The sequence below is a fragment of the Urocitellus parryii genome, chromosome 13 (genome assembly GCF_045843805.1).
Source record: "Urocitellus parryii isolate mUroPar1 chromosome 13, mUroPar1.hap1, whole genome shotgun sequence".
Lineage (NCBI taxonomy): Eukaryota > Metazoa > Chordata > Mammalia > Rodentia > Sciuridae > Urocitellus > Urocitellus parryii.
The window spans coordinates 2,575,186-2,594,153 of NC_135543.1; the positions used below are offsets into that span (position 1 = coordinate 2,575,186).

The 18,968-nt window shown below is 56.2% G+C and overlaps 1 protein-coding gene across 2 annotated transcripts in view; it reads left to right on the plus strand.

The window, feature by feature from the left end:
- Positions 1–18,968, plus strand: part of Znf516 (zinc finger protein 516) — a 98,701-nt gene that overhangs the window by 27,323 nt on the left and 52,410 nt on the right. For both annotated transcript variants that reach the window (XM_026388680.2, XM_026388681.2), the window contains exon 2: positions 13,142–15,084. In XM_026388680.2, the coding sequence (XP_026244465.2) occupies positions 13,308–15,084 (1,777 nt within the window). In that variant the 5' untranslated portion in view covers positions 13,142–13,307. The remainder of the gene's footprint in view (positions 1–13,141; positions 15,085–18,968) is intronic.

The window sequence follows — 18,968 nt, forward strand, 5'->3', positions numbered from 1 at the left end:
TGGAGTCTGCTCCTGGCTGCAGTTGGTGGACCTGTCCACAGCCATCAGACCCCGGGGGGACTCAGGTGGTGTTTCTGGGTGGTGTTCCCATTTTGGGTTATTCTGACAGTGGCAGAGGCAAGATGGTGATTTGTGCTTTATTTGGGACCATGAGACCCACCTGCCCCATGCCAGGGAGCCACTGTGTGACAGACACCCCCTGCCACCTTTCCATGTGATCGCTGCCTGGTTCTTCTGTCTGCTGCTGTGCCCCGTTTGTAGTGGGCATCTTTATCCCTGCATTCACAGAACTGCGGCTGCCCCTTGGGTCACTCGAGTTGCCACAGGAGAGCCACCGCTCTCCCAGCAGGGTGCCTGTGTGTGTGTGTCCCCAGCTGCCCGTGGCTGCTGCCTCGCCAGGCCCAGCTGCGGGCTGAGCGGGGCTGCTGGGCAGCGGTGCCCCTGGCTCCGTTTCAGCCCAAGGAGCTTTCTTGCTGGGCATATCCCAAGTGAGGGTGGGAAGCCTGTGTGTCCACAGTCCTTGGGGTGTGCACGGGGGAGTGCGCTGACCAGGGGACCTTCCCTCTGTGGCAGCCCTCCCCTTGTCCTCCTGAGGTTTTCCAGTCCAGGCTGATTTTCTCTAGGGCTGTGGATACATCAGGAATTGGGGCTCTAAGTAGCGCTTGGCTTAATAAGTGAAGCAGCCTTGCAGGCTTCCCCCCAGGCCTGGTGCCAGAGCCGTCCAGCGTTGGGATGCTAGGCACACAGACGGCAGGAGAAGTCCCTGGCTCTATGTAGACAGCATGGCCCAGGAGGAAGCTGTTTCCCGTCATGTCCAGGGAAGTGGCCACCTTGGTGTGGAGTGTCCTGGCTAGATCCGAGGCTGGGTCAGCACGTGCCTGTGGGCTGTCCCGGCACCGTTGTTTGCTGAGGTCCCTGTCGGGTCGTACAGTGGTGTGGTCTTCTGAATCGGGAGGGTTTCCCCTTGCGAAATCTGAGACCTGCTTTGGGATCTCACTTGCCAAGAGAGCAAGTGGGTGTGTGTGCCTGAAATGGAGGCTTCAGTGTGAGAGGAGAAACAGCTCACATGGGTTGCAATGTGCTTTTCAGGAAGGACATTTGTAAGTGCAGGGAACCAGGTCTGTTTCCTGGGCTGTGTGCACAGTGTTGTAGGTACGTGCATGATGTTGTAGGTTCCCACGAGGCTCAAACATCAGCGCCTGCTGTCTGTATGCCCCACACCCTAGGCTGCCGGCCCCTTTCTGGCACCCTGTTAGCTTTGCTCAGCCAAGGGACAGCCTGAGGTGCCCATCCTGGGGCTAGCAGGGTGACAGACAAAGGAAGCAGGGCCTGATGGAGACGGACTTGCACCTCAGAGTGATTTTGGAAAACAAGACAAAGCAGAAAATTGTAGCATTGAGATTTGTGTTTGTCTGAATAACTACAAACAGGAGATTTCCGTGCAGAGCTGAGAAGCCAGTGGTATTCGCATTTAGGGTTGGAGCCCTGACCCTGAACTGACTGAGTGGCCTTTTTGGGGACTGGGGACCTAACCCAGTGGTGCTCCACACTGAGCTGCACCTCCATCCTTTTTATTTTATGTCCACTCCGGGTCTCACTAAGTCGGCCAGGCTGGTCTGGAACTTACGATCCTCTTGCCTCAGCCTCCCGAGTAGCTGAATTACAGGTGTGCACCATCATGCCCAGGGCATTAGTGCACAGCAGCACAAGGCTCAGCTTAAACCGTGCTTGGTTCTATTGGTCCCAGGGAGGATGTGTCACTCATGTACTCCTGGCACACCTGGCTGGCAAGAGCCACTTGAGTCACGGTGGCCTTGAGAATGTCCTGTCGGTCCAGATGCCTGGTGGCTCCTGGTGAGCTGGAAGCTGTGGGCAAGGAGGGCCAGGTGCCCCAGCTGCACCGTGTTGCTTGCATGAGGCTACGAGTACTTCAGCTCAAGTTTGTGGATGGTCAGCTCATTGTCTGTGACCCGTGGATGAAAATGGATGAAGGTTCTGGGCCTTTGGTTGAGCCAGGTCTCCTGCATGCTCGTGGCCCGTGGTTCCTAAGAGGTTCAGATTTGCTTTGTAACGAGGTCCTTGAGTGGCTGCAGGGACAGTAAGGCAGGACAGAGTGCTGTTTGAGCAGGCCAAGGAAGGTGGTCAGGCGCAGGAGGGAAAGTGAGCATCTGTGTTTTCCTGTCCACTGGGCTTCTGCCAAGAGGGAGGAGGGGCGGGCCGGTCTCCACCTGAGAAAGGATGGGTTTGGTGGCTGCCCTCCCCGACTGCCCTCGAACGGGAGCCCATTCTTGGGTGGCCTGGGTGGGTGACAGTGGACTCTCCCTTGGTCCCAGTTGTGTTTTTTCAGGAGCAGTGCGTGGAGCCCCCTCAGGGCCACAGGCCTTATGAACATGCATCTCCAGGTGTACAGTGGTGAGTGCGAGTGACCTCCATTCACCAGCCAGGAGTTAGTAATGACAAGTTAGTAATTTTCTGGAGCACATAGAGAGTGTCTGGAGATGAGTGTGGGCATCCCAGCCTCTCGCTCCCCACCCCCAGGCCCCACCCTGTTGGACATGCTCTTCCCAGGCTCCTCCTGTCCCCAGCAGCATCTTTAACATGGGACCAGAGCAGGGATAGGGGGTTGTGTGTGCGCCTGTGTGCTGGGGGGTGCCTGTGTGCTGGGGCCTGGAGCTAGGGGAGCAAGAGGGGGTGGACCATCTGCAGAGCATGGATGCCATCGGTAGACGCTCTGGACAGTCCGGCCTTAATTTAAAATGTGCACCTCGCTGTGACCCAGGGACTCTCCAAATGGAGTCACGGATCCGCGGGCCTGGGAGAACGTTTGAAGCATGGTGTGACTGTGGCTCCTGGCGGCACTGTGCTCCTGGAAGTGTACACTCTGCTCCGGGTCCAGGCCGGACACTCTGGCATCCAGCAGCCTGCCTGGCTGTGTTTTCTACTGGCTTCCACCCTGCATAGCTGCGGAGTTTCTGTGGCGTGTGATACCCCCTGCCTCATTCCAAGAGGTCAGGTACCATCACCTCATGTGCAGCAGTGTCACCGTGTCACCACGGGGAGTTCCAGGGCCAGTTTGCCTGCTTATCCTTTCGTGCTCCATGCGAGGAAAGCATGGGTGGTCTTCTGTCCTCCAGACTCGGCACTTGCTGCAGCAAATCCGTCCGTGCTCTGCACATTTTTAGGTGGGCCGAGCGGGCACTCCTGTGGCCTTGCAACGCCGTGTTCTTTTCAGGAGTGGCTCTGGGTGAACATTCCCTGATGGATGGCTGTCCTTCAGCAGCTGAGATGTTCAACTACTTCTCAAAGTGCCGAGCCTTAGTGATGAACCAGGTCGTGTCACACTCCTTGTTGGCAGAGGGCTCTGGAGACCCAGCCAGGTATGTGCCGGTGCGTGCGGCATCTGGGCACAGTCGTCCTCTGCAGTTTTGTTCGTCTCAGAGGATCAGCTGGTGTGGGTGGGGTGGCAGATGCGGTCTCAGGGCAGACCAGCAGGCGTGCTAGTGCTCCCTTAGATCCCAGTAAAATCCATGATGGGATGTTGATTTTCCCCTGTGAGCTCTTAGTGGAGGGAGGTAGGGGCTGCTGTGTGCCACCCAGGACTGCCTGCGAAGGTAATGTTTAACAGACTGTTTTATGGCTTACTGCACATGATTATCTCTCTTTGTATTCCTGGGCACAATTCTTTCTTTCATTACCTGGTGGGGACTTCTAGGCTATTTCACAAATAGCAGAGGAAAGAGATCATGTTGGGGAGTGTTGGTGGGATCTGCTCCTTCACGCTCACACTGGGAGGTGTTGGTGGGGTCTTTCTCAGGCTCGTAGTAGGTAGGTACTAGTTGGGGTCTGCCTTCTCATGCACATACGTGTTGGATAGGTGTTTGTGAGGTCTGCTTTCTCACGCACACGTTGGGGAGGTGTTGGTCACTTCTGTTATACTGGGGACATAAGCTGTTTTTTGGTACGAGTTTGGATGGTAGGACAGGTTTGTGTTGGTCAGACAGATACTGTTCTCGACTCTTGATTAACATGGCATAAAACACACAACTTGTTTGTGTAAGCAGATTTTGGGGGAAAAAATTTTGCATTTAGCTACTAGAGTTTTCAAAAATGTCTGGTAATAACTAGGAAATATTCCATAGAAGGGAAACGTGAGTTCTGCATGGTTTTGATTTCTCTGTTGCTAATTTATAAAAGAATTTGGAAAAAAAAAAAAACACGTGTTAGACTCTGTATTGGTACCAGTTTCTGCACGTTCAGGCTCAGTGACACTTTTTATTTTGGAAGGCCTCCTGATTTTCCATGTTTTAAAAATAGATATTTATGAGTCTTCATCTTTCTGTGTTACCCCCAAGCTTTCAGGGTTTCAGAATTGTGTGCAACGCGGGTATTCACGTTGGTGGTGCAGGATGGAAAGAGATGAGAGCAACAACACAGAGCCCACCTGGCGCGTTTCATGGGAGTGTGGGATCTGCCGTGCAGAGCGGCCCTCGGTGGCCCGGGACCCAATTTGGGATGATGTAGGACTGTAGTTGTGGAAATGGGGCTCTGAGATTGGGAAGGTCCCACCAGGCTGCCTGGGTTTCCCTCCACATCCCTCATGCCAGCTCCGGTGGTGGCTGGGGATGAAAACAGCTTATTTAGGAGACCATGTGGAGCTGATTTCCTAGTGACAGGTGGTTGGACTCTCTTCTCTCTGAGGCATGGGAGTGCAGGACTCATTGGCTTTGGGGAGCAGAAGGGAGGTCTGGGGGCCCTGGGCCCTCAAGGCTGTGCCCTGGTGGCCCCACCAGCCCTTTTGCTGCTCCGAGAGTCACCAGAGCCTTTCAGTTTTCAAGGGTGTATTACGAATAGCCCTCTCCATTCTTGGGCCTTTCTGAAAGTTTTCAATAATTATACTGTAGACTTTTGACCCCCCCCCCAAGGTCAAGATTGAGTACCAACCTTCATATTTTACTAAAAGAACATTTGGGCGGCTTACGTGTGAATGCTGTTTCACGTTTTCTTGGGAAAGACTTTGCGGTGTGATCTTTACTGTTAGCAAATGTTTTTGTCTTACATCTGGAAAATAGAGTCTCTTTATTTTTCCTGAACCAGGAGTATATGTATGTATTTTTGACAGTTTGTGGTAAACAACTTCTTTAAAGTGACCTACTTGGAAGAATGACATTTAGGTCATATGTGGACTTTTGCTATAAATAGACAGTGGCTTTGAGGCCGTGGTCTGAGGTGCGGATTTGAATCAGGTCTGAGGGATCAGAGTCTGGGTGTCAAGCCACAGTGTGGGCATTTCTCTGCATCTGGGGACAGACCTGTTGGCCCCGGCTTGGATTTGTTTGAGGGGTGCTGAATTTTCAAAGGAAGCCTTGGAAGGCAGCGGGTTTTGTCTTCCCCTCTCCCACCACCTCCTTCCTGCAGGAAGCCCCTGTGGGGCCGCCTTAACACAAGGCTTGGTGTGAGTCCTGAGCCCACCTCTGGGTGCTCCTGGGCAGGCTGGTGTGGTGCAGCCTCTGCCTCCCGGCCTGGGGCAGCACTCTGTGCCCCTGGTCTTGTCCTTCCGGGTGGGGCTTTTGTGAATGCAGCCAAGTGGGATTCTGGATGCTGCTTGTTCAGTCCTCCTTGCTGGAGTGGAAGTGTGGCTGGTTCATAATGGATTATTGATTGGTCTGAGGACAGCAACCGCCGCGGGCCTTGTCGTCAGCCCTGCTTGTCCTCCCAGCAGTGAATGCACAGCGATGGAGCTCGCGGGACCCTGGTCTGGGGATTGTGAGCTTCGATTGTTAATCTCCCTCAGAATGGTTTGTAGGGAGAGGAACTCTTCATTGTTGTTGGGGAACTTCCCCCATTTGTGCAGATAATGGGCCCTTTGTCTCGGTGGTAAGATAAGCTTGTCCAGGATGTTAATGATGTATTTTAATTCCTGGCTCATAATGCTACAGTGTAGCTCGTGAGGCCGATTCATTGTCTGCAGGAGACAAACTGGCACAGTGTGCAGTAGAGCCCGCTGCACCCACTGAGCCACGCCCGCGCCGGGCAGATCCCAGGCCTGGCAGATCCCAGGCCTGGCAGGAGTGCCCTTCCCAGGGTCCCCAGTGAGGTGCTTGAGAGCGGTTGCCCTTTTCTTTTCAGTGTCACGTGCCTTTAGAGCCCCGGTGCTCCTGGCTGTCGGCCCTGTGGATACGGTAGGCATTCTGTCTGAGGGAACTTCTGTTCTGAGGGCTTCTTGGAGGGGCTTCGCCCTGCCCTCATGAAGCCATCAGATTCCCCTGCAGCCCACTCTCACAGTCTCCGTTCCCAGAGATGGTACCTGTGGCCCCGGTCCCGGACATAGGCTGACCTGGAAGTTCAGCTTCTCTGCAAGGGGCCTGCAGGGGAGACAGCCAGGGGCCGGTAGAGCCAGGCAGCTGCAGGAAGCCAGAGCGGTGCCATATCATGCCAGGGTGGTGCCATATCATGCCGGGGCAGTGAGTGCACGAAGGACCTGCCTGGAGAGCACGGGGGGGGGGTCCTCCAGTGCTCCCTTGGGGGAGCAGGACGGGTCTGCCTTCAGCTCCGAGGGCCCTTTGCTGGTGATGCCTGCAGGAGTCCGACCTGGTGCTTCACTAGTTAGTTAAGAGTTGGGCTGTTTGGACATGACTCTGTAAGTTAGAGTGTGAATATTAGCCTTCGGGTTCTTTTTTCAGGCTCAGATTCTGACAGTGGTGTTAACTTCACTAGGTTCAGCAAGGGCAGTACAAGACCATTCCGCTTTTGTTCTGGTTGAATTCACCGAGTAGAGAACGGTAAGATTTCCTGTCCATCCGCAGGCGTGCTTACTATGTAAAAATATCGTCTTTCCCCGACGATGCCATTTAACTGGCCAGAAAATCATTGTTTAAAACATGGAAGGAAACCCTTGACAGCCTACTGGTTTTCTACGCTGGGAAGAGGGAACCCGGCTCGCTCCTGGGCTGGCGCTCACTGGCCTTCCCAGGTGACTTGCAGCTGGGCTCATGGGTGGACCGCTCCACCGTCTCTGGGCGAGTCTTTCAGACACCAGAACACCGTCTTTAAAGAAGAATCCGTTTGAACAAGTTCTCGTTGGCTGGATTTTTCTTTCTTTGACTTTTGAAAACTAGAATGAATGAAAGGTGGTTTCCCAGCCGCTCTCCTTAGGACCCTGGAGCGTCCTGGGCCTGGGTGGGGGTAGGTGCGGGAGGCTGAGCAGCTCTGCTTCCGCTGTTTCGGAGGAGCAAGTGGCTTCTGTGTAAAACTTCCAGATCCTAAAAGTGCAGAGCAGCCGTGGAGCACCAGTGGACAGTGCACACTCACCTTGAGGGCCAGCCGCGCTCAGCCTGTTGGTGCATTTGCCTCCCGGCTCTGTTTTTTGTGAGTCACCTCTGAACATTTGATGACACATCTCCAAGACCCAGGAGCTTCTGACGTATCCCCAGCTTCACAGAGGAGCCGGGATTCCCAGACGCTGCCGGACACCAGCTTCCATCACAGGCCTGGAGGCCAGGCGTGTTGGAACGTGTCTGATGTGGGTGGTCCCAGTCACATCTAGTCCCCTGCCCTGTAAAGGCTCCAGCCGTTTATTTAGATGTTTCTAATTGGCTTCCCAGCTGCTACTCTTGTCCCTTTGGATTTATTCAGTCAGATATTGTCAGTGCAGTGACCACCTGTCTTTGAACCCTGCAGACGCTGCGCTCATTTCTTCAGTCCCGGCGGAGGTCCGGAGGCGCTCACGTGTGCCCAGGGCTCCCGCCGTACTTCACATGCAGGATTACAGTATAGGTCTCCTTCTCTCAGTACATTTTGAGATGAGGAAATAGAATGAGGAACAGAGAGGCCATGCGCTCGGGGTCACACAGCTGACCTGAGTTGATGGCAGGGCTGGATTTTGATCCAGGTAGTCTGACTGCCCCATACAGCAGTTTTGGGGAACAGTCCATTCGTCTGTCCACTGGATGGCTAAAGTGGGTGGCAAGGCCATACTTGTGATGGTGGGCAGGATGGCCACAGGAGGGTCAGGGTGCGGGGGTGTAGACTGGGGTGCACACCACGGTGGGGGTTCAGGTCCGTTGCTGGTCGGAGTGCAGTGACTGGGCTCCTGTTGAGGGTGGGAAGGGACTGGTGGGAGTCTCCAGGAGGTCGGATGGGCCTGGCGCGGGCAGGGAGGGAGGCGCGGGCACAGGAGGCTGCATGCTCATGGTTGCCGGGGGCGTGCAGCTTCCTGAGTCTGTTGCTCAGCCCACACTGGTCTGACTCCCAGACTCCTGCCTGGAAGGACCTGGCATTCCTCGTAAACACAGCGTTCCTCCCTCCCTGGCCTCCTGGGAGCTTCTCCAGTCTCAGGCACATGGTGTGTTTATGGTGGCACGTGCACAGGTGCGGTTCCTGCCTGGCCTGGCAGTGACCCGGGAGGCCTGGAGGCTGGGCCTCCTCCTCAGCCTTCCACTCCTCAGCTCCTGACCTGCTGAGGGAGGGCGAAGCGCTCCTGGGGAGCGAGCTCTTGTTTGTGCCTGGTCTGCCTCAGAAGGTGCTGGAGCCGCTGAGGAGTGTCTTTCTACTGGAGTCCGGTGGGGACTCCCCGTTGCAGTTGTGCTGTAAACGCCCTGAGGCTGGTCACCGTGCTTTTCCTTCCAGCCTCTGCATCTGAGGTGTTGGCTGGGGCTCTGGGAGCCTGTCACCACGGTTGCACCGAGGTGACCGGGCTCTGCGGGCTGGTGCCCAGGCTCTGCTTGCCTGGGGGGAGCTGTTAGTTGGAACATGGGCCCATAAGTTCATCCTGGATCCACCGAGTTTCAAGAGTGTCAGGTCGCTTCATCTGTGTGGTCTGGGCAGCGAGAGGGGAAGCAGGCCTGGCTGCGGCATGCGATGGCTGGCCCACGAGGCAGGGCTGCGGGGAGCGAGCACTTCTTAGTGCTGCGGCATTTCACCTTCGCCTTTTCCGTTTGGTCCTCCCTCTGCCTCTCCTCTACTGCATTGTCATGTATTTTTTTATGTAGCAAAGATACATTTTTCTTAATAAACATTTTCTTTTTCACATTTTTTAATAAGTGTGATTGAATTACCCAACTTCTTAAAAATGAAATATGTTAGTTTGAAAATTACACAAAGCATTTTTAAAAAGTATTTTCACACCGTTCATCCCCTCTCCAGAGAAACTCATGCCCACAGAAGTCCACTGGAAATCTATTTTAACTCTCTAATCGGCAAGTCATTTTTATGCCAAAACAATTAAATCACAGCCTCTTCAGCAAGTCCCCAGCATGAGCCTTGGAAAGTTTGTAAGGCATCTTACAATGAAACCAAAAAGAGTTCTTTCCCGTGAGCCCTGTGCTGGGCGTGGTCCCGTGTTTGACGTGGCTCTGTGCCTGGCGTGGCCCAGTGCCTGGCGTGGCCCGTGCCTGGCGTGGCCCTGTGCTTGTGCGCACGTGGGCAGCAGCCTCTGCGGATGCATGCGCCCTGCTGTCCTGCTCACACTTGCGTGGCTGCGGCTTGGGCTCCAGTCTGGTTTGGGTTGCCAGCCGCGTGGACTAGTTGTATCAGGTTTGCAGCTGCAGACCAGCGTGTCTTAGGGAACCCTGGCGAGCAGCTCATGTTGGGCCTGATGGTTTGAGAGGAAAACGGCAGAGTTGGTGGGGGAGGCGTGAGCTGTGCCCTCTTCACCACAGGGGGCTGCTGTGTGAGCCCCTGGCCCCGAGGGAACAGGCAGAGCCGCTGCAGACCCTCCAGGCCCACTCGGGCTGGGGCCTCGGAGGGCCAGCCAACTGGAATGGGACAGGCATGCCCTTCCCGAGGGTGGCCACCCATGTCATGTCCTTCAGGTGGAAGTTCTCAGGACTGCATTCTTGCTCCTTTCTATTTGGAAGCAATGCCCTGGTCTAGGTAAAAATTTTTTGCCTGAAGCCAAAGGAGAAAAGAGCTTGGAGATCTTGATCTGGCCCTGAGTCACCTGAGGAGGGTTGCCTGCGGGAATTGGTTTCGGGCTGTTTCTTGTCCCTGGTACTGGGCCTCTGAGTGGACGCAGCCTGGTTCACACCAGATTTCCTTAGCAGGAGGGAGTTTGGGATCTAGCTGTTGCTACGCTCGGCACTTCTCCATTAAGCATTTCTGGTTTTTTCCCTGTAGATGATTTTAAGTGCTTTACAAACTCCTCTGCTGTGTTCTCACAGGGGTTAATAGCGGGGCTTGTTCTTGAAAGATGGGGGTGGGAAGAAGGAAAGTCGAGAACCTAGCAGAAGAGGGCTGTGCGTGCCTGGGGCCCAGGCCTCCCGTGGGCCTTTCCTGGTGAGTCGCGGGTCCTGCTGGAGTTTGGGCAGAGCTTTAGCTAGTTTGGGGGGGATCTAATGGACACAGAAACTTTTCCAGGCTCTGGGCGGGGAGGGCAGGTGTCCAGCTCTATCTGGGTCCATCCAGGCTGTCCTAGGGAAAGGGACAGGGAGTCTAGGGAACGGAGATGGCAGCACGGGGCCTTCTCCTGTGGGCCCTGGGGAAGGATGGCAGCAGTGCACTCATCCTGTGGCCCAGCTGGGGACCTGGCTGAGGCAGCTGAGTCAGGCCACGTGGGGCAGGCCTGTGGCCCACTTCTTGAGCAGGCCTGTGGGCCGCAGGGCAGGTAGAGGGGCCTGTGGGCGGCAGGGCCTGGTGAAGTCTGTGTCCTCCCCTGGACCTGACAGGGCACTGCCAGAGGTGCAGTGGGTTTTGCAAGAGGGGTGCGGGCAGGGCTGTCGGTGCATGTGATGACCTCAGGTGGTCTCCTGACCCTGCTCCTGAGAGACAGAATGGGCCGAGTGTGTGCAGGACCCCATCCCATGAAACGTGCCCGTCAGTGGGGTCCTGGGTGGAGCCTGGCTGAGTAACTGCGATGCGGAGCTGGGTCTTCAAGGCCACCCAGTAGCTGCCGCTCTGCGCCCTGGAAAGGTAGAGCAGATTGTAGAGGGCCCCCCTGGGCGATGATCCCTGCAAGTCTGCACCTGAAAGAGTCGCTTTGACTTCCACAGGCACTGGGGCTGCTGCTTGGGACCCCTGCCCAGTCCAGGCCTGGTACTCTGGTGCTGGCTTGTGCAGTTCCGGAGGATCCGAGGACGCACTGACCAATGTCCTCTGTGGACAGACATTAGAGGTGCAGCAGAGACTACAAAATTACTTCGGAGTCACCTCGGGCTTCAGGTTTTTTTTCTCCATAAATTTATTTCTATACAGTTTTCTAAATGTGTAAGATTTTTTATACTGAATTTGGTCAGTAAGTTACATGGAAATAATACATTCAATTCATAGTTATATGTATTATGTCTAATCAGCATTTTGGGAGGGTAGTCAAATGAAGTGGGGCTTCATGAAAATCATTTGTCTTAATAAATCATCATGAAAAATTAAAAAGCCACGCAGAACTTATGTCAAGATCTAGAAGTTTGACAGGTACTTTAACTTAGTGTCTACTGAGTTGCTGTTGAGACAGGGTTGTGGTACCCGTGTGTTTTCCTGGTATTAGGACTTTTGCCTTTTGCCCTGCTGTTGGGGTCGCTGACTCCGTGGCCCTCTGCTGTTGAATGGCGACTGCTGGTGCGTCCTGGTGTAGCGAGTCCTGTGTGCCTATTTTCGGATCTGCTACTCACACCTTGTGTTTTTCCTTGGGCACCTTGGCACCTGGTTGGAGGGCTTTCTTGAGACACTGAGGTCTGTGATTCTCAGTAAGATTTCCACCTGTGCCTGTCTGTGGGCAGAGGCTGGTGTGTGGCATCTGGGCCCTTGTGGGTAGACAGATGTGCTGCCTTCAGAATCCCTGCTCCCTGGAGAATGTGTTGGGGCGCTCCTGTCACAACCACTGATGTCTAGCATACTCAGGCTGGTCACCAGTATTCCTTTCTGCATCTGTTTCAGTGAACGTGTCGGGGTTGGAATGGACAGGGTGACCTGGGACGCACTGCCTGCGGTTCAGTGGGATGAGAGCTCCGTCTTTGATGGACTTAGGTGTGGGTACACTGATGTGTCCAGTCCTGCACCTTCTGTGAAATGTACATGTGGGTTCTTAGTGCACACGAGGCTGCACCCCTGTGTTCCCCGTTCTGCACTGGACACAGCATGTGGGCCGCCAGGATGGGCTGGCCTGGCCTGTGCATCTAGAGCTGGGGGCTCAGGCAGAATCTTCCCCTCTTGCCTGGCTGGCAGATGGCATGTCAGTGGCAGTGACCACCAGGTGGGATGGTGTGTGCAGTGATTAGGATTCCGGTTCCACCTCTGGAAGCAGCCCAGCTTCCCTGGGTGGGCGCTGGGGGAATCTGGCCTCTGGGAGACGGGGATGAGGTGCACGACCTCATGGTCCAGAGGGACTCTGCCCTGGGATTGTGACACGGTCCAGTGGCCGGAGCCTGGGGCTCCCTTTGTGAGTGTGTGAGCAGGGGTCTGGGAGGGAAGGGTCAGGGCCCAGGAGGGAAGGGTGCCAAAGGCCAGGCCAGGGAGGCGTGGTACCTGAGGTGTGGGTGAGCTCTGGCCAGCACCCGTGCGAGTGGTGCAACCGTGTCACCAGGCAGGGTGGCCTCAGCTCTGGTCCTGGGTAGCGGCTGCACCTGGGAGCTCAGGGGCTATTTCTGTGTCAGGTCCTTGCTCCCTTGTCAGCCTCCTTCCTTCCCAGCAGAGGCTACTGCTTCACATCTGAGTGGCATGTCGGTAAAGTGCTGCTGCAGCCTCTGTGGCTCACATCAGGGCCAGCGGTCCTTCCCCCTTCTCCCTGCCTCGGTCTCTCTGCCCTCCTTGTTGAGTAGCCTGTGCCTCTTGTGGACTACACACACTCTTCCCACAGGCTTTCCTTAGAGACTTGGAATCTTTTTTGGGAAAAAAAAATTGTAGTTACTTACTTGAATTGCCTAACATAATTAATTACCCATAGTTGTTTAATTAGTTGTTTTTTTGACGGTACTGGGCCTCACATGTGCTAGGCAAGTGCTGGACTGTGGAGCTGCACCCCAAGGTCTCACCAGGTTGCTCAGACTGTAATTCCTGATTTCTAAGGAGGCAGAGAGCACCATGTTCATGGATCTGAATTCTTGTCGGTGTCCGTCTCCTTGATTCAGAGAGGCCCGCCTTCCACGGGCGCCGTGACGCTGCTGCTCGCCCACTGCCGCAGGAGCTTTGCTCATGCAGTCTCTGTCTCTTCCAGGTGCTTGCTGTGAGGGCCTCCTTCTCCGCCTGCTCGTGCACTGCCTCCTCGCGGGCCCCTCCCTCGTTGCTGGGCAGCAGCAGCCCCTCTGAGGATGGAGAGGTAAGACGTCCCTTCGGGCCTGCGCCACCGACAGCCGCTCCGCCACCACAGCCCCATCCTCCCCATGGATCGCAGCAGAGAGGCCGAGATGGAGCTGAGGAGAGGGCCCAGCCCGCCCAGGACCAGCCGGAGCCAGGAGGTGGACGGGGACAGGGCCGCCTGCCATAGCTGCTGCATCTGTGGCAAGAGCTTCCCCTTCCAGAGCTCGCTGTCGCAGCACATGCGCAAGCACACGGGGGAGAAGCCCTACAAGTGCCCCTACTGTGACCACAGGGCCTCCCAGAAGGGCAACCTCAAGATTCACATCCGCAGTCACCGCACAGGGACTCTGATTCAGGGACATGAGCCAGAGGCAGGCGAGACACAGCTGGGCGAGATGCGCGTGTCCGAGGGCCTGGACGGGTGTGCCAGCCCCACCAGAAGCACCTCAGCCTGCAATCGGATGCTGAATGGGGCCATGCAGGTGGACAGCAGCAAGATCCTGCTGCGGAGCAGCCGGAAGGAGGCCGAGGGGACAGCCAGTGCCCCGGAGGAGGCTGAGGCTGTGGCCCAGTGCTCCTTCTGCAAGAGCCAGTTTGAGCGTCAGAAGGACCTGGAGCTGCACGTGCACCAGGCCCACAAGCCCTTCAAGTGCAGGCTGTGCAGCTACGTGACCTCGCGGGAGGAGTCGCTGCTGAGCCACATCGAGAGGGACCACATCACTGCGCAGGGCCCCAGTGGCAGCGAGGCCTGCGTGGAGAACGGCAAGCCCGAGCTGAGCCCCGGGGAGTTCCCCTGTGAGGTGTGCGGCCAGGCCTTCAGCCAGACCTGGTTCCTGAAGGCGCACATGAAGAAGCACCGGGGCTCCTTCGACCATGGCTGCCACATCTGTGGTCGGAGGTTCAAAGAGCCGTGGTTCCTGAAGAACCACATGAAGGCTCACGGCCCCAAGACTGGGAGCAAGAACAGGCCCAAGAGCGAGCTGGACCCCATTGCCACTATCAACAACGTGGTCCAGGAGGAGGTCATTGTTGCCGGCCTGTCCCTCTATGAAGTCTGCACCAAGTGTGGAAATCTGTTTACAAACCTGGACAGCTTGAACGCCCATAACGCCATACACCGCCAGGTTGAAGCCAGCCGGACGCGAGCCCTGGCCGAGGAGGGGCCTGCAGAGGGCCCCCCGGACACCAAGCAGTTCTTCCTACAGTGCCTGAATCTGAGACCAGCCGTGGCTGGCGACCTGTCCCCTAGCGGGCAGGCTGGAAGACGGGTGGCTGAGCTGGACCCCGTCAACAGCTACCAGGCATGGCAGCTGGCCACCAGGGGCAAGGTGGCTGAGCCAGCCGAGTACCTCAAGTATGGGGCCTGGGACGAGGCACTGGCGGGGGACGTGGCCTTTGACAAGGACAGGCGTGAGTATATCCTGGTGAGCCAGGAGAAGCGCAAGCGTGAGCAGGATGCTCCGGCCACACAAGGCCCCCCCAGGAAGAGGGCCAGCATGCCTGGCGACCCCATGCTCTCCAGCCACCTCGACCCCCGGCCAGCGGCACGCCCCAGCCGCCGGGCCACGGCCACTGCTGGCCAAGGCAAGTCCTCCGAATGCTTTGAGTGTGGCAAGATCTTCCGAACATACCACCAGATGGTGCTGCACTCGCGTGTGCACCGCCGTGCTCGCCGCGACAGGGGAGCCGATGGGGACAGGGCGGCACGCGCCCGCTGCGGCTCCCTCAGTGAGGGCGACTCGGCCTCCCAGCCCAGCAGCCCCGGCTCGGCCTGCGCCACGGCCGACTCCCCCGGCTCCGGGCTGGCGGACGAGGCAGCGGAGGACAGCGCGGAAGATGCTACGCCTGAGTCTGCAGCAGGTGAGTGAGCACACCCAGGGACCAGGCGCAGGTGGGCCAGCCTCAGGCAGCCCATGCTCAGGGGCCCCTGTGTCTGGGAACCTCATGCCCAGGGATCCCTGCCAGATAGCTCCTGTCCAGAGTCCCGTGTTGGGGTGGCCACGTGCCCAGGTGTCCTGTCCCTAGAGTGTACCTGCAGCTTGAGCTGGCAGATGTAGACACAGGCACCTGTCAGCTCCACCACCGCAACTTTCACTGCTTGTCCTATGTGCTTTCACAAAGCATGGACACCTGGGCTTCGTGAGTGGACGGTCTTTCTGGGCATGAGTAGTTTCTAAGCAAGGAACGTAGTCCTGGTGCTTCTGAGATGTGCTCCCCTTCCCCTTTCTCCCTCAGGTCAGTACAGCACATACCCAGGCACACAGACACACATGCCTACTCACAAAGACACGTACCTGCAGGCACGCACTGTGCACATAAATATGTGTGCAACACACACACGCACTTTCCTTCACTCTTCTCTCTCAACACCAGACAGCTGGGTCTAAGTTAACTTGAGTCTGTGTGCGGAGGTGACTAGCCTCCTCAGACTGAGGTCGACCTATGGGTGTAGACAGTTAATTGGAACAGGTTACTTTCCAAGCAGTATTCACATAGAGATTGAAAGTCGCCTGGTCAACTTTGTTTTCATAATAGTCTACTTTTTATAAATTCTGAACATTTTGATATTCCCTTTGCTGTTTTCTGCCTGGTGTCATTGTTAACCGAAGGTGACATCATAGTTACGGAACTTGGAAGTCTTTCATGGAAACAGGGCTGTTTCTCTCTTCTGCCTGTAACCCTGCTTGTTGGTGTTGCTTTCACCTGAAGTTCCAGGATGGTGGAAGTTGGGGCAGAACTGTGGAATTCTGTAGTGAGGACGAGGTGTCATTCTTTGGGATTAATCAGGAAGCCCTGCCGGCTTCCCTTCTTGGGGGTTGGCCAGGTCAGTCCTTGCGGGTCTGTGTGGTGTGCTGTGTGTGGTCTGCTGCACCCAGAGGCAGAGAGATTGCAGCTCTTGGGCAGCAGGGCTTTTCCTGGCCCTGTGAGCCCGGGGTGAGCTCCACACATTGCATGCAGAGGTGAACCCTTACGCATCTCCACCGTGTCCCGCCCGTCACTCGATGCCCACCGGGCAGAGCAGCAGAATGTGTGCCCTCTCGGGCAGGGTGTGCTGGGGCTCACCCTCATGCTCTGGACCTGACTGCCCAGGTGCAACCCTGGTGGGCTGTTGTGAGGTTCAATTCCTGGTTTCCTTCTCTCAGTTTTATAGCTCTGGCTCATGTTTACTGGCTGTGTTCTAATAACTCGGACTACTCTGTGGAGTGCTCACTGGTGAAATATTAGGCACGTCCTGTGTCTTTTTATTTTGACTTTGAAGAGTACATTTTTTTCTGTTTGGTAGGGCTGTCACCATTGTGACAGCAGGCAGGTGACATGTGAGTGCGTCCACTGAGCCTTGGTAGTTGAGAATCTGGGAGCATTAAGTCATTTTCACCATGAAGTAGAGCTTATTCTGTTTTTTCTTCTTGGGTTTATTAAATTTTGGAAACGTGTTACTTCTTATAGGCACCATATATATATATATATATATATATTTTTTTTTTAATTAGAGAAATTCACGTATATTTCACATGATTCTATGACAAGATATATATTAATATCTACTTGAATTTAATGCAAGTTGGCCATAAAAGAAATAGGATGTTAGTAGCCTGAAGCCATGCAGAGCCGGGCCCACGAGGTCACCCCTGTGATCCCAGGGAGCTTCTTCCTGCAGGTGTGGACCTGTCCCTCATAGCTGGAGGGGTGGGGTCTAAGGTAGCACTGGGTGACCAGGTGAAGGAGAGAGACCACAGCACATCCATTCAGCTGCTCTCAGCCTGGGCCTGTGGGGTCTGGGCCAGGCCCTTGGAGCAGCTGATTTTGAAGAGACCAGGTGTCCTGAATGCTGTGTTCTGGTTGGCGTTGTGCCTTAGAGCTTGCACACAGCTTTGGAGACTGAGGCCATTTTATATTCTGAGAGTGCTGATGGCAGGACTTGGTGCAGTCCTTAGAGCAGGTTTGTAGGAATTGTCGGGCATCCAAGGCCGCAGTTCGCATGAGAGTCAGCTGGCCCATGTACAGCAGAGTTGGAAGTTCAGAGCTCAGACTTGTGTGCCCATTCCTGTAAATTCCATAAATCATAATTTTAACTGGGGGGAGAAAAAAGTAGAACTGACTTCTAGGCATCAACAACGAGGCTGTTTTGGGCCCAGGCCTTTGGGAAGTTCTGGTGGGCACGCCCCGTCTCCACGAAGGTCTGGTTTACACAGCGCCTTACTGACTCCATGTGCAGTTGAGTCCGCAGGTAAGTAACTGCAGGTGTGTTGCTGAGCGGGTGGCAGATAGCACGGTGTGGTGTAGGAGACCGTGGAAGTCCACGTTTTGACCAGGGAGGAGGAGTGGTGAGAGGACATGGTGAAGTGCGCAGTGGGGCTTGGAGGGCTGCCCCTAGCAGAGTGGGTGCTGCTCCACAGGTGTGTGTGGGGACACCGTGTGCAGCCAGAAAGGAGCCTGCTCAGAGGGGTCAGAGCACAGCAATGGCAGGAGCCCAGAGAGGCTGCCAGCAGCATAAGAAGCCGCTTTCCCAGTGACCGTGTGGCCCGAGCCCACACCTGGGGCAGCTTGCGGGTTGCCTGGTATGGCGGCTCTGGGGCTTGGCGCTTGGCATTACTGCACCCTCCCCACCTGAGGTCCGGAGGAATTCCCCTGCCTGCTTTTGTCCATTTCTTGTTATGCTGCCACCAGAGCCCCTGGCACTGCCCTTGCATCTCTTGGTGCCCATGGGGACTTCACGGGAACTCCGGTTCTTGAGGAAGTCCTGGGCAGTTGTGGTGCTCAGACACAGGGCAGAGGAGAAGCCCTGGCCTCATGGGAGAAGAAAGGCTGTCCTAGGTACCAGGGGAGAGGTAAGGAGTGCTCAGAAGGAGCGGGCCCAGGGAGGCCCCAGGTCACGGCCAGCAGGCCTCGCACCCTGCCGTCCGCCTCTCCCGGCCAGCACTCCCTCAGGAGCTAACCCTCTCTGGCTGCAGAGGCCTCGCTGAGTGCTCTGCCTGCCTGGTGGCCGCCTGCGTGCAGGAGCCCAGCAGGGCCGCCGAGCCTGCAGCTGCCAGAAGGTTAAGCAGCCGCTCCTGTTTCCTTTTAATAGAGCTCGTCGGCAATTAGCACAGCTTAGGGGGAAAGCGGCTGTGTGTGTCGCCCATTGACATGGGATTGAGGGGGAATCCCGGGAACAAAAGTAAGAATGTGCGAGGCTGGGGTCGCCAGAGCACTGGTCCAGGGGCAGCCTGCTGGGCCGGGCAGCCTTCTGAGTGTGCTGACTCCAGAGTTTCCTGAGGGAGCTCTCAGGAAGCCTTCTCCCCTGACCTGCTGCGAGATCTGGGAAGGTGGCTGAGTCGCGAGCCCTGTTCTCTGGCCCACGGTGGGGGGGGGGACGGGCTCCCTGTGGCCCCGTGTCAGCTTCTGCCTTAATGCAGTGCTCCATCACTGGGAGAGGCTGCGGGAGACAGGAAGGGTGTGGACCCAGAGGGGAGAGCAGGTTGCTGAGACCAGGGAGGTGCAGCGTGGAGATGAGCTGGGGGGGGGAACACAGGTGTCTGAATCCATCCACGTGGGAGCCCTGGATGGGCGGCGGTGAGCATGGGAAGCATGCGGTGTCGCTCTCTGGGACGTTCTCCCTGATGAGGGTGGGACCTGGGCACCGAAACTCTGGCCCATGGAGGTCATGATGAAGGTTGCTGGGGAGCAGGCGAGGCGTGCAGATGGACACAGAATGGAGGGCGAGGACGCTCGAGGGCTGTGTGAGAGAGAAGGACGTGCAGACT